This window comes from Prunus dulcis, chromosome 3, assembly GCF_902201215.1.
Source record: "Prunus dulcis chromosome 3, ALMONDv2, whole genome shotgun sequence".
NCBI lineage: Eukaryota > Viridiplantae > Streptophyta > Magnoliopsida > Rosales > Rosaceae > Prunus > Prunus dulcis.
In genome coordinates this window covers 16,204,686-16,231,317 of record NC_047652.1, presented here as the reverse complement: position 1 = coordinate 16,231,317, position 26,632 = coordinate 16,204,686, and the positions used below count along the sequence as shown (strand labels likewise).

Genomic DNA, 26,632 nt, shown 5'->3' with positions numbered 1-26,632 from the left:
TCAAATGAAAATTTGGAAGAATCCAAGGTCCCACTCAGAGCATGAACAAGTTTTGCTAGCTTAGAAGACTTGTTCTCCAACTAGACACCTGCCATGGAGTGTGGTTGGTTGATGGTCACTAGATTAAATCTTATCAGACAGAAAAAGAAGGGGAGGCAGGGAAAAAAAAAAAGAGAAAGGCAAAATGGACACATCACCACCATCATTACAATCATCACTTACCAGCCCACAGACCCAACCTAAACTCCAAACAATTCTCCCCCCTCTTTAACTTTTTCTTCAACCTTCCTCTTCCCTACCTTTTCCCTCCTTTTTCCAACCCTCCCTCCCTTGCTTCCACCTCCCTACACACTACTCTACACCTCATCTCTCTCTCTCTCTCTCTCTCTCTCTCTCTGATGTACTTATACCTTATAAGTAATATATATTTAAGTGCATGACAATTGACAAAGGGTACAAAGACCCCTTCTTTTCAACAGCATCATTGAAGCTTCTCTAGTTTAAGTTATATTTGCTTCTCTTTCTTTCTTTCAACCCAAAGAAAAGGTAGAACAAGACTGGAGAAGGAGAAGTAGAAGAAGTTATCAAACAGAAGAAGAAGCAGAAGCCACCAAAGTGAATAGGAGAAGAAGCAGAAGACACCGAAGAGAAGAAAAGGAGGATGGTGATGAAGGGTGGAAGGTTTATTTATCCTTTAATTCTAGTCTTCTTCCTCCTATTGGGTCATTTCCTCTGTTCAGGTGACTTGATTTGTCTTGTTTTGAACTCTGATTTGCTTCTTTTCAATTTTATATCAGCATCTCTCATCTTCTTTTGTTAATATATTTGGTAATAATTTCATTAGCTTCTTTTTCTTTTTCTTTGTTTCTTTCTGCCTTTGACAAGTATATTTTTTTTCTTTTCTCCCTTCCCATTAACTTTCGGCGTACTAAGAATCTATGTGTGCATTGAGAATCTCCTTCTTTATTTTTTTTTTTTGGTTGGTGTCTGAGTTTGGATTGAGATATGAAATTCTGATGAATAGTATGTGTATGTAATTTTCTTGCTCAGAATTTTGTCATTTCAAATGCTGTCCTTGTTCTGCGTTCTTAATAATCTACATCCAAACATCTATTGCTTTACAATGTTGCACATCCAAAACATCTCATCTTTCTTTCTTTCTTTAAGGTATACATTTTATTTTGTGGATAAAAAGTTTCATTTTCCAATTCTTCTAGATATAGTTTCCTTAAAGATGCCCTCCCTCTCTCTCTCTCTCTCTCTCTCTTCCTTTTTTCTTGTTCTTAAATTTCAAATTTTCAATGATGGTTCATGTTCAATTTAGCTTTTCCCTCTTCTTAGTATTTCCTTATATTTCTTCCAAGAACATAGGTCCTTTGTGGAATAGGATGTCAGCTAACCTCTTCTTAGTATTTCTTTATTGTTCCAGTTCTTTGAAGCAGTTACATGATTACATTTTGAAATTAGCAGTTTTTCAACTTGGTAAGACCCCATTTGGGTACCATATATTGGACAAAAGTCACTGAACTTTTCTGTTTGTACTATTTGCTTTAAAGTCCAAAAGAAAACTTTGCTTCCCTCTTACCAATCAATCGTTCAAATATACTAGGGTCGGTCATCCATATGTGCAAAATCCATTGCGAAATATGATAACTTGTTGGTTCGTGAAAGTTTGAAAACATTTATATGGGTTGATGTTATTTTTTGAAATAAGAACCACTACCCTAATCAGATTTGGCACCATTTTATTTCCATGTTCAAAAAGTGCAAAGTTGAAAAAATAAAGCTTACTGTAGTTTTCATTTCTAGTACAGGTTTGAAGGTGACAAAAAAAGGAAAGAACGTTGGGAATATGAAAGAACAAGACCATGAAAAGAGAAGACTACAATTCACAAAAACTCCAATTTCTACCACCAAAAGGGACATCACAACTCCAATAACAACTGTTCCTACAATAACTCCAACCAATCCCACTTCATCAATACCAATTGCGAACCCAAATTCAGACCCAGATTCAACCTCTCCAGTCAGTGCAACCCCTAGCATGACCCCATTTTCTACAACACCATCATCCACTGGTTCAAGTTGGTGTGTTGCTAGCCAAAGTGCATCCCAAATGGCACTACAAGTTGCTTTGGACTATGCTTGTGGCTATGGTGGCACAGATTGCTCAGAAATTCAGTCTGGTAGAAGCTGTTACAACCCAAACAATGTCCGGGATCACGCTTCTTTTGCGTTCAATAACTACTATCAGAAGAACCCAGTTCCAAATAGCTGCAATTTTGGTGGAACTGCTGTGATTACTAGCACTGACCCAAGTAACATACCATTTCTTCTGCCTTTTTTTTTTTTAATCTTCAAATTTTATATCACACATTTTTTTCTTATTTTGCAACATTGTTTTTCAGGTACTGGGACATGTCAGTATCCATCTACCAGGTAACTCTCTCATCCATCTCTGCCTTCTTGTGTTTGCTACCAAAATTTTTTAGGGAGAGAGAGATTCTTATCTGCATACATGCATTTTGGGTTTTGGGTTTTGCAGCACAAGTTCATCAGTCTTGAACACAACAAATACAAGTGGCTCAACTGTTTTTGGTGCTGTACCTTCTGGCCCTTCTACCTCAGCATCTGCAGCAGCTGCAAGCTCACATAGCCTTAGAAATATTTTCATCATGGCCTGTTTAATTTTGTTCACAGCATAAAATCCCTATACAAACTTTTGTAGGTTCAAGTCCACTTCCCCCATGTAATCTACATGTTTAGAAGATAGTTTTTTTTTTTTTGGTCTTTTTTGGTCAGAATTTAGAGGATTATATGAAGTATATTATATATATATATATATATATATATATATATATATATATACTAGTGGCTTTGTGATATGCGGTAGTTTTGAATTGGGATGAATTTTGTAATTGATATGTCAATGAGGTTTTATTGATGAGAGTGAGAGTGACTCTTTCTTAAGTAAAGAAAGAGATAAAATAAAACATCAAGTGGTCGTGCCGGAGTGGTTATCGGGCATGACTAGAAATCATGTGGGCTTTGCCCGCGCAGGTTCGAATCCTGCCGACCACGTTTTTGTAGATCTATCTATAAGTTTTTTTATATTTTTTATAGCCAATTAGCTGTTTGAGTATTTGTAATTCATGGGAATGAAAATTTTGGTTGGTACAGCAGCAGACGGGCTTGGTTGTTTGAGCCCTCATTTAGATATGGGCTACACCTACACCACCTTCAAATTATCTTCCTCACCTAGGTTCGTTTGTGGTTCCACTTTTAAATTATGGGCCAATGATTTCGTACAAGAATAGAACGAAATTAGTTAATCGCAGTTTGATACATGTGTAAAATTTTATATATATATATATATATATATATATCAAATTATAATTTATTTATAAAGAAAAATAGTTCGTTACATGTGAGAGAAGCCAAATATTGTCCAAGTAATTTAGAAATTTACATTCGTACTATGCCACCAAATACAAAAGGAAAAAATTTGTTCAAAGTTGGGTACTAGTTTACACTATTTGGTCGATCATTGACGCTTAGTCAAGTTTTTGAATACAAGAATGATATATTGCTAATGAATTTGATATTTAATTGCAGAGGAACCTCGAGCCTTTCATCACCAATATATCATTCTCGTATTCAAAAACTTGACTAAGCGTCACTAATATATGATAGGAATGCGGCCTTTCATCACAGGCCATTCGTTATTTTACTCTTCTATTATATTATATATAATATATAGAATTTGTAATATACAACTTAGAATTGAAGTTAAAATTTTCTCTAAAACAAATTAGATATGACTCAATTAGAAATATTTAGCTCTAAACATGTAAGTATTGAATACTTAGGTTTTTTATATACTTGTATTTTCTACTTCGGCCCCTCCACTTTTACAATTCTAGCCCCATTGTAAAAATATCTTTATAAATATTATTTGTGAAAGGCCAATCATTTTCCACATGGGTGTCCGCTTTCAATTATGATAGGAATGTGATCACATGCATGGGATCGGGGACCCTAAACATATAGTAGTACTAACCACTCATTTTGCTTAATCTCATAATTCTTGTGTTCCTTTGCATCTTTTTTCTATCATTTCATATTCTCTCTACAATGCACGACCAACAATCCCTCTTCCAACCCCTCATCCATGGAAAACCATCAATCCCTCCTTCAACAAACAACCATTATGTTCATCATGCATCGCACAATATCAACATCCTCGTTCGTTTCCTCCTAGTCTTTTTCATTGGACTTCTCGCATTATATGCCGACCGTGAAGCATCCAAAGGCTTCGACATAACCATCATAAACGACATCAAAGACTCTGTTGCTGGCCGGCGCTTCCACCTCTTCTACGTCTCCAACGACAAAGCCACCCGCATTATCCTCCACACCAGCAATTTCGTCGAACACCTTCTTTACCCTGAAGCACATGCACAACCCAAGAAGCACATAAACCATGTCGTTTTGAGGCTCCCCAGCTGGAACTTGACTTCCCACAACATAGGGGTCGTCGTTCACCACTCACCCAACAAACAAAATGACCATTTTGTCCTTGACATAAGCCCTTCAATCATGGACGACCAGCCCAATGCCCACCGCGCATTGGTCACTACCATCCTACGCGGCATGGCACATGTATGGCTCTGGGACGGTGAGGCCCGTGCCCCACCGGAGCTTATAGATGGCATGGTGGAGTACACAAGGATGGTGGCGGAGCAAGGCTTATTTGATGAGACGAAAAGCTATGGCATGAGCACCAAATTGCCGGGGTGTGACAGGTTTTGGTGGAAGGACAAGGACCCTCGAGTGGTGGCACAAATGTTGAACTATTATGAGGGGCACAGCAAGGGGTTCATCCAACGGCTGAATGGAGCCATGAGAGAGAAGTGGCATGATAGGATGGTGGATGATGCATTAGGCATGCCATTGCAAAATTTGTGTGGAACCTTTAATTTTTCTAGGTACAGCTCTTGAGAGTTGGTGGATTTAAATTTAATGGTATGTGGTGCTGTACCAATAATTTATTAGTTGAGATGTCACATTGTTGATTTATATTCCATAATGGACATGGACACAAATAAAATAAAATAAAAAATTAGCGGATTGAATCACATGGATATGTACTTTTTGCATCTTCCATTGTTTGATCAATTGCTTGTCCATAATGGTTAGGCCAGTGGGCCCAAGTGCGTGCTTCTTCTGTTTCTTTTTTCAGCTAAGAATTGTTAGCTAAAAGCAGCTCAAGGGAGATGTCAAATTTGAATTTGGTAGATTATGTGGCAATTTAAAAATTAAGAAAAAAATTAACTCTACTTAAAATGTCAAATATTATATTATTTTATTATATTTTTTAAAAGAAAATGGGGCTCATAAAATGTATAAAATTTTAAAATAGAGTAAATGATAGTGAGGTTCATGACTAAAAAAATATTAAAATAATATTTGACATCAAGCTTTTTGATATGCTATTTTTGACATATCTCTTTTGGCCTTCAAATTCGTGTAGAATTTAATTACTCGGTTTGAGCAATTTTAACTTTTTGTCATTTCATATCCACATGACAATTTGACATATCGGTTGAAAATGCTCTAAGTTATCTATTTACATACACACCCAATAATTAATTATTTTGGTTTTCCAAAGCATGTATTAAATTAAATTAATTGTGTTGGATTAATTTTAGGTTGAACAACCCAGGAACCTATGGCAGGGCAACACTCTCAAGCTCAACCCAGCCTAGACTTGGACCATTTGTTGCTGGCCCGAACCCAACCCCCAAAAATTCCTTTTTCTTTTTCTTTTTCTTTTTTTTCTTTGTCTTGGTTAACCAGATAGAGTAGCTCTCAGCAAATTTTGTTCAATTGTTTGTCAACTACGAAAATATAAATTGAAAATCAATGTAATTGACCCAAAAAAACGACCAAGAAACGTTTGAGAAGCTTGTAATTAATCATATGTTTTGCCCAATGTTGGTGCCATCTAGCTTTCTTTGATCTCCGTCTCCAAGAGAAATGATTAATATTCTGAGGACCCCTTCTCTGATTTATGACTTTGCATTTATAATATCATTCATTGCCATTTGCAAAGCACAGAAAATTTCACAAACATCATCACGCTCACACTTCTCAACACATTATGCAAAAAAGAAAGTGAATAATTAAGTACCTCGATCTTAAAAACAAGATCAACTCGAACCAACTAGCTCTTAGTTATGTGACATAATTTTTTTTTATACTATGTTATTTCTCAATATTAAAAAGAAGTCTCAAATTCAATCCCCGCTGATGAAATTTTTTTAATCCCTCTTTATATCACATCTACAAAAATTATTTTGGAATAATATTCTGGGTTATCATGAAGACATGTTGATTAAATTCACATGTAAGAACAGAACAGAGATAAAAGAATATTCAATCATTTGACAATACCAATGGTAAAAAGTGATAACAGAAGCATCTCACTGCTGGTATCTAACAAAAAGTTACCATATATGGTTTCCTGGCCACCTTAACAAAAGAAGAATAAATATAATCAGTCCATGAATTCTAAGAATAAGAAGGAAAAAAAAAAGATCACTTAGATGGAAATCTCATAACAAAGATGGGAAACTAAGGCTTCTTTCTCTTATTATCTTGAACAATTCCTTCATTCCCAGCTAGCATCAAGTACTTGTCCTTCCTTGTGAGAGTGGTGCACTCAAATCCCAAAGCATCAGCCAGCTTCCTCTGTATATAGTTTGCCACATCATTGCTGGACTTACCCCCTGCGCAAGTTAGGTCTTTTGGGAGCTTCCCAAGAACCTCAACATAATATCCAGGCCTAGGGTTCATCAAGAAGAAAATTGGGTCCAGGCATTTGAGGCCACTAGCTGTTGTCCCATAAAACATGGTCACGTTTGTGTTGATGGCCACAGGAACAATCTCATCAGCCAATTCTGCAAACAGTGAGCTGAACCTCAACAAATAAGGCTCCCTGCAAGTAGTTCCTTCAGGGCACACCACCAAATCTCCCTCACTGAGCAGCTTCTGCATGGTTTCCCCATCTTTTTTTCGGTCTCTTGTTAATCTCACTGTCTTAATTGGGGCTATGATCTCAGACATTTTGCTCAGGCTGTATGTGACTGCAGTCAAAGGCTTGCACAGAGATGTGCTGAGGAAAACTGGATCCAAAAGAGTCCTGTGGGTGCAAACATAGAGAACCCCTCTTTTTTCTTGGTCTGGTTTTGCAGAAGTTGAATTGTCACACCCTTTTGCAGATAGGTTGAGACCTGTCAAAGTGACCAAAAAGAGGGCAATTTTGTAGGGGAGGAAGATGCCTACAGAGATTCTGAATATGGCTAGGATTATTCCAAGAGGGAGCCACATGAACATGGCAAGAGTTGCAGATGGTGTAGGCAAGAATGCTAGCCTTCCATCATGAAATATCACTGGCTTTGGGTATTTTTGCCTTGGCATCACTGAATTTGAACCACTCTTGCTGTCTTCCTTGTTCACTACATAGGCTTCCTGTTACAATCCAATACACATAATTAATTAACTATTTTATTTTAAACATGTATATAGCATGTACCTAGCTAATTCATTTTAATTTAATTGCCAATGCCACCATACCCAGCAAAAGTAAATTGAAATGTCATCTGTCATGTCAGAGTGTCCTTGAAAGGAAAAAAAAAATTAAAATCCTCTTCTTAATTAAAGGAAGGGAATAATTGGTGGGTTATTTTGCTTGCAAATTACATGATGCCAAATACCTGTCATTAATTTGTAGCATGAGTATAGCAAAATCTTTTGAAGTACACTAACCAGAAAGTTGATAAGATCATACCCAATTAGTTATGTGTTAGGCGTAGGATTATGCATCAAGAAAGAAAATGAAGTACAAGCAATTAATGGTCAAAATACATGACAATTCTTTCAAAATGGAATTGTATGATATTTTACATGCAACAATTTTCTAAGGGAGAGTTTGAAAGTTCTGATGTGTACCTTGCAAAGGGAGATAAAGAGATGATCATGGAGGCTTGAAGTTCCAAGCCCAACATCTGGTTTTTTGTCTCCAAAGTGTTCTTTTAGAGCTCTGTGCTTCACAAGAAAACCAGACTTGGATAAGAAGCCAGTGAAATAGTGCCCAACAGTTTGCAGCTCAGTGCCTATAACATCATCAACCTCCAAATACTCCTTGAGAAATCCTTCAACCATGACTCTAGGGACACTTGTAAACACAAACTTAGACCCTGTTGAAGCCAGAACCTCATAGGCCTGAAGGTTGAGGTTGTCAAGATAAAACTTGGGCAAAACAGCCCTGCCAACACTCTCCATGTCCTTTCTCCTAAGCCCACAAAAGGTGATGAAAATCATGACCCTTAATTTGAGCTCATAGTCCAGAACCAGCAAAATGGGGCATGACAGAAGCAAGAGAAAGGCTCTGATAACGCTGCCACCTTCAAAGGCAACCAACATGAAGTAAGGGAAGACAGATTGGGATTTCAAAAGGGCTCCAAAAATGTCACATGCAATTGTGGCACTATCTCTACCCTCCAAAACACACTTGGTTACACTGGGAAATGAAAAGGGTGGTTGTTGTTGGGATGGCTTGTTAGGAGGAGAAGAGTTGCCAAAAAGGAAGCCATAGTTTCTAACTTTCCTTGCAGCTTTGTGACATGAATTTGCTAGCAGCTGGTACCAGACTAAATCTATGAGCTTGATAAGTTCCACTGGGAGGACCATAGTTCAAAGATATTATGAGTTATGAAAAAGGAAAAGAGAGGAAGCAGAGGAAGGCAGAGACAGAAACAGGGGAGGGTTTAAATGGAAGGGTTTGTGAAGAAGAGGAAGGGGCTGCAGTGTATATTTATAGGACACAATTAAAGAGTAAGAGGGAAGGTTGACCAGAAGCATTTGGTTAGCCACACCGTTGGCATTAATTCAAACCTGAACTTTTTCTTTTTCTTTTTTTTTCTTTTTTTCTGTTTTGATTTTGATTTTTGATTTATTTTTTGTTATGAATCATCTTTCCAACTGCCTTAACTTATGCAAATGCCCTCAACATGTTGCCAGGCAACCCCTTTTTCCTTCCTTGGCTTGCAACAAAAACCCAGTAGGTTGGATTGTTGGTGACCACCTTACCATAATTTGCTATATATTATATATATATATATATATATATATATATATATCTCTCCCAATGGCATTGGAATGTGTGCACATGTATAAGGATGCCATTGATCATCCACAGCATGGGGAAAAAAGAGGGAGAAATGGATTTCATTCAAATATATTTTAATCCAGGAGGACCAATCCATAAGTTAGATCACCCATACACCATCTGATTTATTGACTTTTTTCACCATTCAAAAGCTTGCAGATAGTCTTTGACTTTCTTTAGTAATAACTTATAAGTAACAACAATTTCTTCTTTTTGGTTTTCCCAAACAGGCCAACAGTACCATGCATTCATACTTAAATGTATCAATGGAGTAATAAATTGTAATTATAATTCAATTTTCCATCTATTAAAAATTTATGATGACTCTGTCTGTTCATAATTTACAGATTCTTGTCTGCATAAATCAACACAGCCTTGTCTGTGTGAAGCAACCAAAGGGTTGTTGAACAAAAATAAAAAAATATATTTCTGTGAAATATTAGTCAGAGATTCAGTATGCATGATTCTGTTGCAAAATCTATCAAAATCCATTGGTTTTTTTCGTTATTTTTGGTATGGCAGTTAAGATCATGCAATTCCGATTAGCAGGTTGGTGAACTCTTAATCATTTGATATGGATGTTTGGTTACCATGCATATTGTTTGCATGAAACCCTAGAAGATTCACAAATCTAAACGTGAGTTTTTATTCTTTTCTTCTTCGTTTTTTCTAATTTTTGTTTATGTTTTCCTGACTGATGAAATAGAATTCATCCAGTATGGATGCTTGAAAGCTAGTTAGCACACGATAGTGACCACAAGCTTTTCAAGGAATGAGATTTCTGTTCCTATTAAGAATTGGTCCAAAGCAAGGACAGGTGACCCACCTAAACTAAATGATATTGTGGGCTCCAAAATTAGCTTATTGGGAACATTGTTTTGACAGTTAGGGTTGTGTACGAAATAATTGGTTTGTTGTTTTGGTGAATAGATGAATTCATGGCCAAACGACCCCAAAATAATAATTCAAGCAGTGATGAAATTTCTCAATCTGTAATTGAACAAAATTTGAATTAAAATTAAAAGATGTTTAGAAATAAGTGACCAAATTTGATGAACTAAGTCTTAACAATTGAAGCCAATGAAGATCTCTGTACTGTACATTTAAGAGAATTTCTTCCATACGATTGTTATAGTGCGACTACCATTCACAGACACGACACGTATTTAGAGATCCGTGAGTGGTGGGCGCACGGCATACAATTTTTCAAACCCTGGGAGCTGTCATCGCCGCACAAGGCTGGTATACGGCAAGTGCTAACCCTTCCATGCTTGGGTGTCACCCAAATGATCATCACAGTGATGTCACATGGGAATAGGATCCACCGTAAAAGATGGTGCACTTTATTCCAAAGGCGTCAACAAGGTGAGAGGATATGAACCAAAGTTTGACTCTGCTGCTCCAAGCACCTTTAGTTTTCTCACTAAATAAATGAAGGGATGGATATGGTTAGGAATCAATTCTCTCTACAAGCATATATATACATAATACTGTGCATCTGAGTATTGTGTGTAAATGTAGGTCAACGTACAGAAATGATCTCACACGTGCCAGCACAGTAAGATTGAATAGTCAACCCTGTTAATTACCATTTACTCTCTGTCGATATTGGGAATTTGAGTCTCGAGCAAGGTTTAAAATATCGGTGATATCGGAAATATCGGTAGTCCAAAAACACGGAAATTTCGATGGAAATATCGGGATATTATCGATATCGATAAAAATTAAATAAAAATCACGGAAATTGTAAGAAAAACTTGGAAATTTTTATTGGAACTTTGGAGGATGCTTATTTAATCAATTATATATTAGTTTATCACAAAAAATTGGAAGGAAATGCATTGCATGATGGATTTAACTAATTTAAGTTGATTATATAGCGAGCTGACAAACACTGTGAGTGTATAAAATATGTAGTAATTAATGAAAGAAGATTAAACACACCACAATCATTTATATATAATAATTTACTACAATATTTTACATTTTAAAACCAGCTCGCCATTAGTTATTATATATATTAGATTACATAGACAATAAACACAAACTGACGACCAGTGCAATGGTTAAGAGGCTGCCAACTTCGCAAGGGGGCTGGGTTCGAGCCCCAGCATGCGCAGGTGAGGGAGTTTTACATGTTTAATTTTTGAAATTTCATCTCGCGATGTTATCGCGATATATTGACCATTTGAAAGAGAATATTGAACGAAAATATCGCAGCCGAAATATCCTCGAAAATATCGTCGAAATTATCGATATATTGACGATAAATAGAAGGTTATGTGCCAAAATATCGTCTGCCCAAAAAAACGATATTTTCGCCGATTTCGGCGAAAATATCGGCATTTAATACTATGGTCTCGAGCATCTGGCACATCCATCACAATAATTGACCAAGTGCCCACATAAAATATATAAGGATATACTAGTAATTTGTCTCCTGAATTTATACTTAATTTTTAATTAATTCTTTTTTTTTTTATATAGAAAATTAAGGATATGAAATTTTTTTTTTTCCCTCCAATTTCCACCTTACCATCTAAATCCTCAACATTTCATCCAATTTTCAGTAAAATTATTTTAAAAATGAAAGAAAAAGAAGAAACTTGACCCCCAAGAAAGAAAAAAAAAGACATTGAACCAGCAACCCTATCGCCCCCTCCCCTAGCTGTATCTCCTACAGCACATCAACCCCATCACAACAGAGCCAAAGTACCCTAAAACCCAGCCAAAAAAAAAACAAAAAACCAAGAAAGTCCCCAAATTGAATGAGTCTTTGTTTGAGAAAGGCATGAAAGTACTGATATGGACAGCTAATCTTAATTTGCAAAATTTGAACTTTTCAGGTGGGGGCAATTGGAGGAGGAACACAACTTGCATCTCAGTCAGCTTGCTTGAACCTACTGGGTATGAAGGGTGCGAACAGAGAGTCCCCCGGTGCAAACGCAAGGTAATTGGCCAGAATCGTAGCCGGTGCTGTCCTGGCAGGGGAGGTTTCTCTTCTGGCAGCCATCGATACTGACCAGCTTATGACCAGCCACATGGAATACAACTGATCTAGCAGGGATGTCATGCACCTTGCCTCCACAGAATAGACTAAACCAACCCCATTGAATCTTGACCATATGGTCCTACTAAAAAGGAAATTGAGGGAAAAAATCAAGCAGAATCAAATAAGCTCATCAAGGGACACTGTTGATTGGTGGGGTTGGAGGAAGAATATGGTGGGTTCCTAATGTCACATGGGTAAGGAATAAAAACGAAAGGAAAATTAGGCCTTTGTGGTTAGTGGTTTCCAAAAGATTGTCTTGAAAATGCCTGCAATTATAAATTGTGAGGGGAGGGGTTTGTGAGAGCAACTTCTGCTTTTTATCTTCTTTTGTGTTTGTCTTCACGCTGCCACTTCTACTGACCAAGAGGTCTTGGCTCTTAGTTTGGCTGTGATCTTTGATTTGTTTGTTAGTCTACTGACCAAGAATTGGAAATGGCAGCAGCAGAGCCACTAACCCAGCTGTCGACGACGAAGATCAAGACCCATCGTGCCTAGACCTCAAGCAGCAACCTCCTCCGCGGGTGGTACCACTCCCGCATCATCCGCGTCTCAAGGGCCTCTGGTGGCAAAGATCGGCACAACAAGGTGTGCAATCTAAGAGAAAGCGCCATTCTTGATAGTTTTTGTTTGCAAAGAGAGAGAGAGAGAGAGAGAGAGAGAGAGAGAGAGAGAGAGAGAGAGAGAGAATGAGTATTTCTGTTTTTATTTATTATTTATTTTTAATGTACAAAATGACCATTTTGCCTTCATTTTTAACAGTAAATTGGATGAAATATTGTGGATTTAGACGGGGGAAATTGGCGAAATTGTTTTTTTCATATCCTTAATTTTCTATAATAAAAAAAAAAGATAGAGGGCTAATTAAAAGTTAGGTACAAGTTCATGAGACAAATCACTAGTATACCCAATATATAATTTTGAAAAGAGGATGCCAATGTCCTATCCTATGTTTGGTTTTGATATGTGCTTCTTCTTTTTTAATACAAACAATACTAGGAAAGGGGATATCGAACTAAGACCTCAGATGACGAACTAAATGCTCTTAAACACTTGAGCTACAAGTTCATTATTTTTTTTTCTTTTTTTTATAGATATTCTAATGTATGGCATGTCAACTAATATTTAAAATTTAGTCTGCAAAGGACCCATTAATATAGTCGTTTGGAGCATTTGTTATTGGAGGAAAGGTCATGTGTTCTAATCTACCATCTCTATAGTGCGTGTGAGTTTAGTATGTTATTGCCCTTCTCAATATGAAAGGTCTTTAAAAAAAAAAAAAATTGCTATTGACAAGAAAAAGACAAAAAGATCCACTAAATAGTTGGGTAACCTGGGCAAAGTCAGCTAGTAAGAGCAGCCAAACATGTCTTTATAAGTTAGGGTTAATCGTTTTATTAGTCCCTGAATTTTGACTCGATTCGCATTTGAATACCTGAATTTCCAAAATTGTTCCCGTGGTCCTTTAAGTTTAGTTTCGTTTGGATAAATAGTCATGCCGTCAATTTTGTTAACTTTTTCTGTTAAATGCAAGGGCAAAATGGTATTTTTATATTAAAACAAAAAAAATGAATGAAAAATAATATCTTAAAATAACAATCAAATCAAATCAAATAAAAAACCAACGAAAAAAAAAAGTTTAGGGGGAGTAGAATCAGGAGAGAGAGAGAGAGAGAGAGAGAGAGAGAGAGAGAGAGAGAGATTAATTTTAATTTTTTAGTTTTTTTAATTTTTTATTCATATTTTTATCAATTTTGATACAAAAATACCATTTTGCCTCTGTATTTAACAAAACAGTTAACAAAATTGCTGGTATGACCATTTGTTCTAACAAAACTAAAGTTAAGAGAGAGAGAGAGAGATTAATTTTAATTTTTTAGTTTTTTTAATTTTTTATTCATATTTTTATCAATTTTGATACAAAAATACTATTTTGCCCCTGCATTTAACAAAAAAGTTAACAAAATTGCTGGCATGACCATTTGTTCTAACGAAACTAAAGTTAAAAGACCACAGGAACTATTTTGGAAATTAAGGAGGGTGTATTCAATTGTGATTTTAATAGATTGTTTTAAAGCTTAAAAGTACGGCGGTATTCAATTAGGACTTTTAAGTAATCAATAAAAATCTGGTAGTATTCAATTAGGATTTTTAAATAATCAATACAAGTCCGGTGGTATTCAATTAGGACTTTTAAAATATAAGAAAAAATACCGTGGTATTCAAAAACTTACTATTTTGAAGTATTTAATTAAATGATGTATTGTGTGAGACTTTTGAGTGTGTGATATAAATACCAAATCACATAACAAATCTCATCTTTCTATGCATGATTCTCATATATGCTCTCATACTTCTTTTTTCCCACTATTCGACTGTACATAAAAAATAAAAATAAAAACATTTTCATAAGAGAGACGATAAAGAAACATTAACAAAAAATACGATATTGCCTCTTCTGGAGGTAATGGGCATTTTCCAATAGCTCTTCTTTCCTTGTAGACAAGCTTATTTGGCGCAAAATTATATTTTCGATACTTTTTGTTTAGAATCTCCTGCTCATTGTAGACATTTCCTCGCAAGGAGTTGCAGCCCTCTACAACTCTGCCAGTTGCTTGATATAATGCAAAAAATTTATGCGTAGCTGTTACGCATACAGCGCACATGGCTAAATATTTTTTCTAATTCCCTGTCCTAAAACGTTTGAGACCAAGACAAAACAAACAAACAAAAAGAAGAAAACCCACAATCTAAAAGAAACATTGATAACCTGCAAGGTGTTTTTTTCACTCCACAATTTTGGTCCAAGATTTGACAAAAACTAGGAGTAGTCGTGGGGTTTAGGCTAGGAGTTTTCAGTACCTTTTTTTTTTTTTTTTTTTCAAGTATTAATAAAAGCATTAACCCTTACAACTCTCACTCTCTCTCCCTAAAACCCTCTCTTGTCTGTCTGTGTGTGCTTGTGGGCTCTGTTCCTCTTACAAGATAGACGGCCATGGAAAACTCACAGAAGAAGCAAGTGTTCCTATTCTACTGCGCTGAATGCGAAGACCTTGCTCGACAGGTCGCTTCTCAGTCTGACCACATAACCCTCCAGACCATCAAATGGAGGTTCTCCCTCTCTCTCTCTCTCCTCAAACTTGTTTTGTCATGCTCTGTGCTCCTTTATTTGTTCCTCTTGATAGTCTGGTTTCCTACCATTTTATTAATTCTGCTTTGTTTTGTTTCCTAGTCATGAATTTGAGATGGGTTCTTCTTTTTCAGCTCACTTTTTCAAAAGAAAAAATGGGCACTTTTCCTTTCATCTGTTATTTCTGAAGGTTGTGATTCAATGAATTTTAACAGAATACAAAACCAAAAGAGCGAAACTTGTGATCTTCTGTAAAGCTGTGCATACAAGAGTTTGGAAAAGTGGAGAACTTGAATGCTGAATTAATTGATTAAGAAAGAATCTTTCAGACCAAAAAAGTGTAATTGAGAAAGATTTATATGAGGGATGCCTTTTAGTTATAAAAAATTTGACTATCCCACTGTATTTTACTTATAATTTTACCAATTGATTCCCTTGTCATAGATGCCTAGATGGGGGCAGTGGTTAAGGAAAGTTGAGACTAGCATATTTAGTACAGGATGTGTAAGATAAGTGGGAGTACTGATTGGATCGTATATATACAGGACTTTTGATGATGGATTTCCAAACATTTTTATAAACAACGCACAAGACCTTCGAGGCCAACATGTTGCCTTTCTTGCATCATTTAGCTCTCAAGGAGTTATCTTTGAACAGCTTTCTGTAATATATGCACTCCCCCGGCTGTTTGTTGCATCGTTCACATTAGTTTTGCCTTTCTTTCCAACTGGTTCCTTTGAACGAATGGAAGAAGAAGGGGATGTAGCAACTGCATTTACCATGGCAAGAATGTTGTCCAATATTCCCATATCAAAAGGTGGCCCAAACAGTGTACTCATCTATGACATACATGCTTTACAGGTTTGTCTGCATATCCATTTTTTATTTTTTTTCCTTCTCTTATTCTCATGGACAAGCTTTTTAGTAATTAAACGGGCTAAGATTTTCTGATATGAATTTTTCTATCAAGTAATTTGTACATGATGCTGCTGAAAACTTTGTATTTGAGTTACTCCAGTTACAGATATTTATGCATACGTACCATTCCATCTAGTCTCCTTTTCATTAAGGTGTAGTGCAGTAGTGTAATAATAGGATGCAGTTGATCATCCAACACCTCATGCCCCTGCAGTTCTAATTCTCTGAAATTTGTTTCTTAACTCCACTCTAAGCGTCATAAACAAACTTTTCATTTGTAAGTGATGAACAGAAATTTGTATAATAACAATTATATGCCCCCTAAAAAAACAATCACATACATCTGCAACCTAATAACTTTTATAGGTCAACGTTTGTCTGCAACTTATTACCACACCCCTATTTCTATGATAATTTGTTCTTTTCTCTTCTTTCTTTAGCTCACCAGTGTTTGACCTCTGTTTGCAATTCTCATTTTCTCCATTTCTATGATTTCACATGGGTTGGGATTGTATATTGTTGATTGTCATTACCTTATTGACTGAATATTTGTGTTCTGTACTTCCTTTCTTTTTTGCAGGAAAGATTTTATTTTGGGGACCATGTTTTGCCTTTGTTTGAGACTGGAATTCCACTCTTGAAGCAGCGTCTCCACCAGCTTCCCAACTCTGATAAGGTGAGTGTGCTGCACTATCTTCCATGTGTCTCATAATGAATCGTTATAATCGTTTTTTGGGTTTATTTGCATTGTCTATAAATGCTTGCCAAGTGGCTCTATTCTCTGTATTTATGATTTCCATTCTAATTAAAGTCACCTCTCAGATAGTTGTTGCATTTCCCGATGATGGAGCATGGAAGCGATTCCACAAGCAGTTGGATCACTTTCCCATGGTTGGTTTGAACTTTTGCTTAAAGTGAGAATTATTTCTATTATCATTTTAAATCTCACCTTTATGAATTGGATGTTTTTTAATGGCAGGTGGTGTGTAATAAGGTTCGTGAAGGTGACAAGAGGATAGTTCGGATCAAGGAGGGAAATCCTGCTGGTTATCATGTAGTCATTGTTGATGACTTGGTGCAATCTGGCGGCACCTTGATCGAGTGCCAGGTATATTTCCAATGGGTGACCCCTACTTATCAACACCTTTCTTCCCTACTCTTTATATACTCATGAACCTGTTGCTTCTGAATTTTGACATGTTTAAGTTCTTTCAAGATTGCAAATCTTCATGGTATCACTACAGGTCTTGGCTGTAGTTTGTATTCTGAATATCATAGAGCTAGCTTTTTAAAGCTTGGCCTAGATTGTGGACCTCTTGTCCACGCTAGGAAGTTTTGTTGTAACTATTAGTGTTTATCAATGAAGCCTTTGTATCTGTAATTGGTATGTGTACATCAGAAACATAAAAGCATTTCAAACATTTATGCCATGCTTTCGGAACTTGAAATATTCCGTAATCATTCCCTTTGTGTCTTTTATTCTGGCAGAAAGTTTTGGCTGCTCATGGTGCAGCCAAGGTTAGCGCTTATGTCACCCATGGTGTATTTCCTAAACGCTCATGGGAGCGGTTCACTCACAAGGATGGTAAGTACTTGCATGCTATTGTATACATGTCATCTTTCATGTCATCTTTGTAATTGTAATTTCTATGATCCTTATTGCCAGTTGATTTGATTTTCAGAAGGCTCGGAGAAGGCATTTGCCTACTTTTGGATCACGGATTCCTGCCCGCTTACTGTCAAAGCCGTGGCAAATAAAGCTCCCTTTGAGGTGTTAAGTCTTGCAGGTTCCATTGCTGATGCTCTACAGATTTGAACGCATGCACTAAAAAATACAATTAGACAATTTGCAATACTTATGACATCATTATTCTGCCGGCAAGTTCTGATATAAGTAGGTGATTTCACATTTTATTTTACTAATGAGTCATGACACATTGACTGAAATTCGGATTGCTTCTAGAATTCCGCATTTAACGTTAGAACTTGTCCTATTGTAACTCTCAGCTTTATAATGCGTTCGCAAAGACAATAATTTAGTTGAGTTTGTGCCTCCCATGTGTTATGTATGGCCTGAGCTGCTCATCAACAGCTTTGCTTTGTTCGTAATCTGTTACCTACTTTACAAGCCAGACGCAAGGGAACAACTAAACCTTCGTAGCAACCAAACTAAAGATGTTACTCAATCCACTGCATGGTTGATTTCTGACTGTCAATACATGCGGAGTCCACTACATGGTTGTCCTTATACCCTTTCCTGGCTTGCTCTTCCAATATATTTTTTGTTTTTTAAACATTATATTTGGGTTGAACATTGCGTCCAGCATGCCCGGTACTCGTGCCGGGCGTGACACAAACATGCATTCTCCAATTGAAATGAATCGTGCTCAGTGCCATGTTTGTGCCTGTTCAACCTCTTTTACACCCACTCTGACCAACATTCTCTTTGAAAATCCCAGCAAGCATATCCAACAATGAACTTTCAAACAAATGACATTGAGAGATTAAAATTTTGTGCGCGCACCATGAGAGAGAGAGAGAGAGAGAGAGAACATCTGTACATCCGTATATTTATTTAATTCAGGACAAAGTTTTTTGGTATATGACAACACCGACCCACTATGAACATGACGATTCTGTTTGTCTCCCTTCTATGAATTTTTTTTCCTCCTTAAACAGCCCTGAAGCCCTATTACCCAACAGGGCATTTTAGCCATATGAACACGTAAAATCATATTTGCAAATGGGATTTTAAAGACCCAGGACATTACCAAAAACAACAAAAGGAAAAAACCAAAAGGAGAAATTCTGCACAAACCGTTGAGCAATGCATATGGCTGCAGAGAGACTTCACAATTCAGCTATATGCTTCACCTTATTCTAATCCCTTGGTTGAATAACAATTTGCACTCTACAAATTAACAAAATGCTCTCTGCCCGCTTTCCCTTCCATACTTTCTCAGTAAATATCAGAGTTATCCAGTACTCAAAAGCGGACATTAGCCATAATTTAGTTATTATAAGCCCCATACCTCGACTTCTCTCTCTACTCTGTACACTTGACTATGCAGAAGTTAGCAGCCCTGTCCCCCTCAGGCATGTAAGAATACCAATACATTGTTAACTGTTCTCTGGCTTCTCATCCAGATCCCCCTTTGGGCTGTCCAATGAGTCACCCAAGTAAGAGCCATCCGGCTGCCGGATACATATGTTTAAGTTTCTGGAAAGGAAAGTTTCCTGGGGGATCCACAAACATAAACATATGAATATATCAGAAAACAATATAGGGTGTTTGTGTTTGAGAACTGGAGCAGAGAGAGCAACATCATTATAACAAAACAAGACATATAACTCAAACATATAACCTGGTCACTAGTCTCTTGGCCCTCTGAGTGGAAAAGAATGGGCCGACAACGCTTGTCCTCATTCATTAGGCTTGAATTCTGAAAATGAGTCACAAGGGCAGCTTTGCCCTGGATTCGTGCATATGCCAATGAAGCAACTTTTTCACTGTTGAACTTCTCCCATTTCTTCCCATTAAATGCCTGCACCAATTTAATGGTTTGAGTACTCTCGTAAACATTAAATGCATTCTCATTAGTTTTCACTCTGACTGATGAATTTGAACATTCTCAAATTGCCAATCAAATATCAAGAAAAAGTTCTTCGGTTCAAGCTAGTGAATAAAGCACCCAAATACAATTTAACCAACAACAAACAAAGGAATAAAATGGCCCAAAATTAACCTCATAAAAGGCTATAATATGGGAAGGAGACACCATATTGATGAAGGCATAACCCACATTGCACTTATTCTGCAAAGAGAGCAGGGTGCTGATTAGCATTAGATAAACTTGAGGAATTATGGAGCACTCACATCAAATAGTAGCGCAAAGAATCACCTTAAAGTCGATTGGCAGGTAGAGAAAATCATATGTACCACAGTGATTTTCATCAATAGCAGCCAGCAGCATTTTTGAAGTGTACCTAATATGAGAAAGACGAGCAAAATGATAAAGGTATTCAAAATGATAAAAGAGTTGCAAGCATATACTTCCTAGGATGATTACAACTTTTTTTCTTACTTGTTCGGGATGTTTTTTATCATTAAAGTAGTCCTAATATCTTCCCCACTGATAATTTTATCCAAATCAAGTTGATACTGTTTTTTGCTATCTATTTGATTCCCAGTATTCTCAATTCGCCGACTTCTACTACGATCAGCCAACATTTCATTGATGGTTGCTGCTGGTCCAGTATATGAGCCATTTCCAAGGTACATAGGGCCATGCTTTGGCATTGACATCATTCTGAAACTAGGCGAGCTATTTTCAGTAATGTTTCCTGGAAGACCCACACCAGCACTTAATGTTGCACGACCGCCCATGTTCATCATGTAATTCCCACTGTTGCGACTTAAAGCCATGCCCCCAAACACTGGATTCATGAAGGATGTTTCTGGTGACTCTGGAAAAAAGCCAAAATGTCTATCCAGAGGAACACCAGATGGAGCAGATCCCACATGTTGGCTATGTGAACTCAGGAAAGAACCATGCCGGCTACTCAATGAAAAACCTTGTCCCTGTCCACTGGATGAAAATGGATTCCCCACAGATGAGGTTGGCCAGGCAGAAGAATTATGCTCAGCATAAGGAGTTGGACTTCCCCAGAGAAACTGAGGACCTGACAATGTTCCAATCCCTGCTGAATTTGAATTTGACTCACCAAATGAGATGGGACCTGGACTTGCACTTAATTTCTGCTCAGGATAGGAATGGGAATGCTGATACCCTGCTCCTTGTGTTGATGTGGAGTTGCTATATATTTGATTTATAGGGTTTAACCTTCCTTGATCTTTACCAATAGGTGCAATCTTTGGAGAGTTAGACACATGAGCTGGGAGAATTGAAGCTAACCCAGGCAAATGGTTGCTGTCTGGACTGAGGCTTCCCAAACCTGGGGACTTACTGAAAGCTGGCTGGTTATGCTCAATGGGGCTTCCGATGTGTGCCCAGGTACCTATCACGGTAACAAATCAATTGTTTAGCTTCAGCAGGCCATGCAATCCTAATAAGAGCCAATCCAGCACTTGGTGAAAACAAGCGCATCGGTCATTGGTGAGAGATCTACCTGGAGGAGAGTTGGTCAATGGTGAACCCACTTGATGTCGGAAACTCCGAGTTTCATCTTGTTCAAGCTCTTGAGTGAGTTGTTGCATCAAGCTAAACCAAAAAAAAAAATGTGATGAATTAATTCCTTGCCCAGCTTAATTATTTAATAAAAAATCAACAGTATTTCTGTTGTAGTGGGATTCAAGAAAGGTTATATAATACAAACAGAGTCAAAACATATAAAGGATAGTAAGATTCAAAGGAAGAAGAAGCTTGACAATTCATGAAAATATGTGTTACAAACTCTCCATAAAATAGGGGGAAAGCATCTAAAAATTCTATACATGGCACAGGATCTATGTATTGATTTTTTAATAGGTAAGCAAAGGAGGCTCCAAAAGAACATCCCCGGATAAGATTCCAACGGGTCAAAGGAAGCCCAGCCCAAATCGAAAGTGTAACCATTAAATTTGAATCAGAGCTTTAATCTAAGACTCCACTTCACAGGATGAAAGTTACCTCTTGAAACACATTTATTTTCTGTGGATAATTATTTTTTGAAGTCAACTAAGCAGCCAAGACTGTAAAAAAATATTTTTCAGATTATGCCCAGGAATCTGACAATCTTGACTAAAGTTCTCATGAACACTTCACGTTGAACTTCAGTAAAATATTTTTATTTGATGCGAAACTAAATTTTTGCGTACAGTAATTGCCAGTGTTTGAAGACATTGCACTGAATGGAGGATTTGGAAATTTGATTTTTGTGTGAGACATTTAAAGGGAAAAATTCAACAAGTGAAAGCACCATTAGTCAAATAGGCAACATTACACTTACAAGATCCAAGGAAATTAATGGATGATGAAATTCAGGGCAATACAAAATGTCTAAACTCATATTGCAAATTGTTGCAGAACCCAAAGTAAATTGATACTTACGTTCTACGTGCTCCACCAGGGCGGCTAGGTTCGAGCTTTATGCGTTTCCCAGCTATGTCACTCCTATTTAATGCCCGTAAAGCTGCCTCTGCAGCTCTAACATCATAAAACTCTATGAATTTATGGTGTCTCTTGTGTGGTGTTTCCCGAATCTGCATTTTGTACTCATGGAATGTTAAATATCAGACAACCAATCAAGATAATAAAAAGGTGCACAACTGCACATACAAAACAAGAATGCTAACAAAACGACACAACATTTATGCACTAAAATTTACCTCTTTCACTTCTCCATAAGCCCCAAATATCTGTCTCAGGTCATCATTTGACACTGATGCATCCAAATTGAACACCACAAGAGTTCCTTGGTTGATATCCTTTTCTGACGGATTATCCTGGATTTCAGCAGAGAACAGGACGCATTACGAAGATGTTGAATGAATAACTAGTACAATACCAAACTATTATGGATAACATCTATTCAAACCTTAGGAATTGAAAAATGAATGTCAAGTTTCCTTCGTCTCAAGGGCTTGTTCTGTAATGCACGCATTGCAGTGCGAGCAGCTCGGATATCATAGTAAGATATCATCACAAAGCCCCTATGCTTGCATGCAGTGTATAAAGTTCTGATATCCCCATATTGCTAAGGAAAAAAAGGGATGGGTCCATAAATCAATAAGAATCAAGAGTATCAAAATGCAGACGAAAAGTTGCACATACACACCAAAAATATATATATAAAAACTCAAAAACACTGCCGATACCAATTACAAACTTTCTGTTTCCCATACACACAAAGAGGAAACGAGAGAGAGGGAGAGAAAATCATTGCAAGGGCAAAGAAACCAGTGCACCAAATACATCATCTACCAAAAGATTGTGTTGCAAAGAAATTCCCACTGACAAGAACAATGTTCGCAGTCGCACTTGAATTATCTGTAATGAACACTGAAAGTACAGTACAACAAATTTGTCACCAAAAGTGGTCTCTAACTATAACAGGTAAGTTCTTAGAATCCAACCCTGAAACCTACCTGTGTCATTCAGCGAATCAGCCAATGCAAGTTGCAACAACAAACGAATTTAAAACAACACCAACTCAACAAAGCGAGCATGATTGGAACTCCAAAGTGCAAGGGAAATGAGTTACATAACAAGTTCTGCCAGAACATTTACTTGCATGGATGAAACTAATAAAGGAAAGGCCCTCTCCATGATATCAAAAGTTGATTGCTTGATTTTCTTTGCAATAAGGAACTTTATGAACTTGAATAGTCTTAAGTTTCTAATAAGGGATTTTAAAGGGACAAGAGACAATTCCATTGAATCAGGAAGCTAGAATTCATTTTGTTCCATTTCATAGACAAGTCTCACCTAGAGTTTTATTATTATTTTTCTTCATTTGTCTGAAAAGCAAGAATCCCTCCTAAAACTTACTACCTAAAAACACCATGAAAATATTTTGACTTTTGGGAAAATCACCATGGCCTCGGATTTAATAACTCACCAAGTACTCCAAAGCAACCCGCAATTCACCCACCCAAAAGAAAACAAGTGAACAATTTATTTTTGGTCGAATAAAACAAGTGAACATTAAACCAAAACATAACCAGGAGAACAAATAAAATAAGCAAGGAACAGAGGCCAAGTAAAATTGACACTTATAATGAAATAACTGGAAATACCTCAAATAGAGTTCTCAATTCAGAGTCCTCCACATTACTATTGATATTTCTAACGAACAAGGTCCTTGATGGATGCTCTCCATATGGGTGCTCCCCAGCCACAGCTCCCACCCCATTTGGAAGAGCATAATGACCAATCCCATTTGGAACAACCCCATCAGATATGCTTAGTTTTGACATGCCAATGCCAAGGCCATCTTGAGATTCAAAATCCAATTCCATTCCGCCTCCACTGCCAAAGAGGTCGTATTCTTCCACATCCTCCAGCTGATTAGGCAATCGACTTAGATCAAAATCATCTGTTATGCCTGCTAAGAGATCATCTTCATCATCAGGAAGCATGATCCCAAATGCGTTGGATTCAACATTTTCAAGCGGATCCTTAATCTCATTTTCTTGCTCAACATTGTTTAAACTAGGCAAGCTATCATCAACAGACTGACCCAAATGCTCCGAGTCAGAGAAGTTCACTGCATATTGAGTAAATCGAGTCTCAACTCTCAACAACCATTCTACAGATAGGGAAAAATTTTACATTGAAAAAAGAACTCACACATACACTTTTCATGTGGAAGTACAGGCAATGAGCTCGAAAACAAGCTAGTATCACTTGATGCATGATATGCCTCAGTTGCATGAAGAATCCCCCATGCATTACTTTCCAATTTTCTAGGATTATTAACTGATGGAATCTTAAAGGCCCCTACAAAAACGGTTACAAATGACAGATCACGAGAAAGATCATGCATACATAAGGAACTAATATGTATGTAGCATATGCACGTGGCTATGAGCCTGTGCCATGCTTCCATCAGTTAAAGGAAAGAGAAGGAACCTTCAAAACGACCCAACATAGTATCCTGTAAATGTTTCTCCATTGAATCACTTTCTGCAAACACAAGGACGGTAAAAATAGGAAGTTCAACTATCAGAAAAATCTCAAATTTATATTTTTGCTAGTTCAGAAAACATGCATATGTAAATACAGATAAATCACACGCTGATACAAATGTAATGGATTAACAATACATACAGAAGCCCTTATGGTGCAAAGAAATGAAAAGAAAAGAAATAATTAATAATTTTTTAATATAATTTATAACTGATTTACAAATACAAGAGTAAAAGACCATGGCTGAGCTCCTCAATATTTCCCTATTTGTTGAGTCAGCCAAGGAATCAAGTCAGTATCACTCAGAACGTACATAAATGAGAAAGCATCAATAATTGCTGTCTTCATTTCAACCAAGAAAAACCATCAATGATTGGAAAAATGAGCATCAGAGCATGTAAATATATATGTCGGAAGTATCAAAACCTGCAGAGGTACATTTGATCTTTTAAGTACACACAATTTTATGATTCTTTTTTTTTTTCCCCCTAGAAAAAAGTACACACAAATTTAGATGCTTGCATAGAAGAATATAATCAAGGGAGAAAAGTATCCATTAGCACAAAAATAAAATATCCCCCATAATTACAAATGATGGGACGGACTGTTATAACTGCAGTTTTGCATACCAATAACAGAAGGACCTACCGAAACCCAGACAAGTTTTCTAATTGATAGTGTAAAGCTAAAACCAGGTTGACAGATTGCCCCAAAACCAAAGTTTGGGCTGATACAAAATCATGCTAAGCCCATATAATAAGTCAAACACAATCGACTTGGAATTGAGATGAAGAAAGAGCAACAGAAACAACCCAGTAGCTCAAAAATCCAACTGGGTACCAAGTAAACGAAGTTCTCAACTCAAATTTAGCATCTAATTCAACAAAAGGACTTAAATGTTGAAATAACCCTGTACACCTACCTACATCAGAACCCAAATTAGCTGCAAATTATTCAACTTTCCCTCAATAGTAAAATTAATCTCACAGAAATAGAAAAACCCACATGCAATATCAACCAATCACATGCAAAAATCCAAAATTTTCAAACAAAAATCAGAGGGGAAAAATCTCAAATTTGAATTACCTCAAACAATCCAGAACTGTTGTTGTTGAGAGAGGGAAAAGAGTAGAGAAAATAGAGAAGAGAGTCAGAGTTACCTTATAGAGAGAGTACAAACAAAAGCAGCAATTAAAGAGAGCCCATTGAAGATGGATTATGTGGCAGCCTGAGTTCAGAGTTGTTTGTCATGATCAAGGAATTGATGAGAAAGAGAAAGAAAGGGTAGAGAGACTGCATGCGTTTGAGAGTTTCGTAGAAGCAGAGATATTTGTTTCTTCCACTCCTCTACTTCCTTTGCTGTCGCCGAGAAACCAGAGAGAAAATGTATGAAAATTGTAAGAGAAACCCAAAATTAAAAAATGAAATGAAAAAAACATGAAAAATGAAAAACAGAGTCAAATGATTGGAGGCAAGGACCAGTGGCAGCGGGACATGAAAAATATTTTATTATTTCCAACACTCACACACTCACACACAAACCATCGAAAACAAAACACCAAGCTCTCTCTCTCTCTCTCTCTCTCTCTCTTCAACTAGAAATTCGGCTGCATTTGAATTTCATTTGGCGTCCGTTGACACAAAGCATATGATATATGACACACCGCAATCCA

The 26,632-nt window shown here is 36.9% G+C and overlaps 5 protein-coding genes and 1 non-coding gene across 9 annotated transcripts; 4 read left to right on the top strand and 2 right to left on the bottom strand.

The window, feature by feature from the left end:
* The first annotated feature begins 482 nt into the window (after positions 1-482).
* On the top strand, positions 483-2,790 carry LOC117622394 (glucan endo-1,3-beta-glucosidase 1-like). The gene is made up of 4 exons (XM_034353051.1): positions 483-740; positions 1,815-2,318; positions 2,409-2,439; positions 2,546-2,790. The coding sequence occupies exons 1-4, from the start codon at positions 662-664 to the stop codon at positions 2,703-2,705; spliced, it is 774 nt and encodes a 257-aa protein (XP_034208942.1). The 5' UTR covers positions 483-661; the 3' UTR covers positions 2,706-2,790.
* Positions 2,791-2,999: 209 nt separating this feature from the next.
* On the top strand, positions 3,000-3,081 carry TRNAS-AGA. The gene has a single exon. It is a non-coding gene; the product is annotated as a tRNA-Ser (tRNA).
* Positions 3,082-3,992: 911 nt separating this feature from the next.
* Positions 3,993-5,138, top strand: LOC117622393. Its single transcript, XM_034353050.1, has one exon. The coding sequence runs from the start codon at positions 4,135-4,137 to the stop codon at positions 4,999-5,001; it is 867 nt and encodes a 288-aa protein (XP_034208941.1). The 5' UTR covers positions 3,993-4,134; the 3' UTR covers positions 5,002-5,138.
* A 1,310-nt stretch (positions 5,139-6,448) lies between these two features.
* LOC117622893 (glycerol-3-phosphate acyltransferase 1) lies at positions 6,449-8,837 on the bottom strand. The gene is made up of 2 exons (XM_034353691.1): positions 8,014-8,837; positions 6,449-7,533 (listed from the first exon to the last, which is right to left on the bottom strand). Exons 1-2 carry the CDS (start codon positions 8,752-8,754, stop codon positions 6,637-6,639), a joined length of 1,638 nt encoding a protein of 545 aa, XP_034209582.1. The 5' UTR covers positions 8,755-8,837; the 3' UTR covers positions 6,449-6,636.
* A 6,329-nt stretch (positions 8,838-15,166) lies between these two features.
* LOC117622894 (ribose-phosphate pyrophosphokinase 4) lies at positions 15,167-18,387 on the top strand. Of its 2 annotated transcripts, none has more exons than XM_034353693.1 (7): positions 15,167-15,392; positions 15,957-16,272; positions 16,910-17,005; positions 17,152-17,220; positions 17,309-17,437; positions 17,818-17,914; positions 18,012-18,387. In XM_034353693.1, the coding sequence occupies exons 1-7, from the start codon at positions 15,277-15,279 to the stop codon at positions 18,143-18,145; spliced, it is 957 nt and encodes a 318-aa protein (XP_034209584.1). In that variant the 5' UTR covers positions 15,167-15,276; the 3' UTR covers positions 18,146-18,387. The 2 variants fall into 2 exon arrangements, with proteins under 2 accessions (XP_034209584.1, XP_034209585.1); XM_034353694.1 differs by having other exon boundaries at positions 18,015-18,385.
* Positions 18,388-18,870: 483 nt separating this feature from the next.
* LOC117622892 (protein MEI2-like 2) lies at positions 18,871-26,544 on the bottom strand. Of its 3 annotated transcripts, none has more exons than XM_034353688.1 (13): positions 26,120-26,544; positions 24,903-24,956; positions 24,621-24,770; positions 24,068-24,537; positions 22,867-23,025; positions 22,658-22,774; positions 22,380-22,531; positions 21,460-21,551; positions 20,415-21,348; positions 20,232-20,316; positions 20,076-20,144; positions 19,695-19,874; positions 18,871-19,566 (listed from the first exon to the last, which is right to left on the bottom strand). In XM_034353688.1, exons 2-13 carry the CDS (start codon positions 24,943-24,945, stop codon positions 19,450-19,452), a joined length of 2,568 nt encoding a protein of 855 aa, XP_034209579.1. In that variant the 5' UTR covers positions 24,946-24,956; positions 26,120-26,544; the 3' UTR covers positions 18,871-19,449. The 3 variants fall into 3 exon arrangements, with proteins under 3 accessions (XP_034209579.1, XP_034209581.1, XP_034209580.1); XM_034353690.1 differs by having other exon boundaries at positions 18,899-19,566; positions 24,627-24,770; XM_034353689.1 differs by lacking the exon at positions 26,120-26,544 and adding an exon at positions 26,046-26,098 and having other exon boundaries at positions 18,899-19,566.
* Positions 26,545-26,632: the final 88 nt, after the last annotated feature.

Bases quoted from the DNA above. Each gene is read 5' to 3' on its own strand.
- LOC117622394 (XM_034353051.1), top strand. From the start codon at position 662: ATGGTGATGAAGGGTGGAAGGTTTATTTATCCTTTAATTCTAGTCTTC. The intron at 741-1,814 runs GTGACTTGATTT...TTTCTAGTACAG, and splicing joins GGGTCATTTCCTCTGTTCAG to GTTTGAAGGTGACAAAAAAA. The intron at 2,319-2,408 runs GTAACATACCAT...ATTGTTTTTCAG, and splicing joins GATTACTAGCACTGACCCAA to GTACTGGGACATGTCAGTAT.
- LOC117622893 (XM_034353691.1), bottom strand. From the start codon at position 8,754: ATGGTCCTCCCAGTGGAACTTATCAAGCTCATAGATTTAGTCTGGTAC. The intron at 7,534-8,013 runs GTACACATCAGA...GGATTGTAACAG, and splicing joins TCTTTATCTCCCTTTGCAAG to GAAGCCTATGTAGTGAACAA.
- LOC117622393 (XM_034353050.1), top strand. From the start codon at position 4,135: ATGCACGACCAACAATCCCTCTTCCAACCCCTCATCCATGGAAAACCA.
- LOC117622892 (XM_034353688.1), bottom strand. From the start codon at position 24,945: ATGGAGAAACATTTACAGGATACTATGTTGGGTCGTTTTGAAG. The intron at 22,532-22,657 runs GTAAATTTTAGT...TACAAAATGCAG, and splicing joins CTTATGGAGAAGTGAAAGAG to ATTCGGGAAACACCACACAA. The intron at 21,349-21,459 runs GTAGATCTCTCA...TTACCGTGATAG, and splicing joins ATTGACCAACTCTCCTCCAG to GTACCTGGGCACACATCGGA.
- LOC117622894 (XM_034353693.1), top strand. From the start codon at position 15,277: ATGGAAAACTCACAGAAGAAGCAAGTGTTCCTATTCTACTGCGCTGAA. The intron at 15,393-15,956 runs GTTCTCCCTCTC...GTATATATACAG, and splicing joins CTCCAGACCATCAAATGGAG to GACTTTTGATGATGGATTTC. The intron at 17,006-17,151 runs GTGAGTGTGCTG...GTCACCTCTCAG, and splicing joins AGCTTCCCAACTCTGATAAG to ATAGTTGTTGCATTTCCCGA.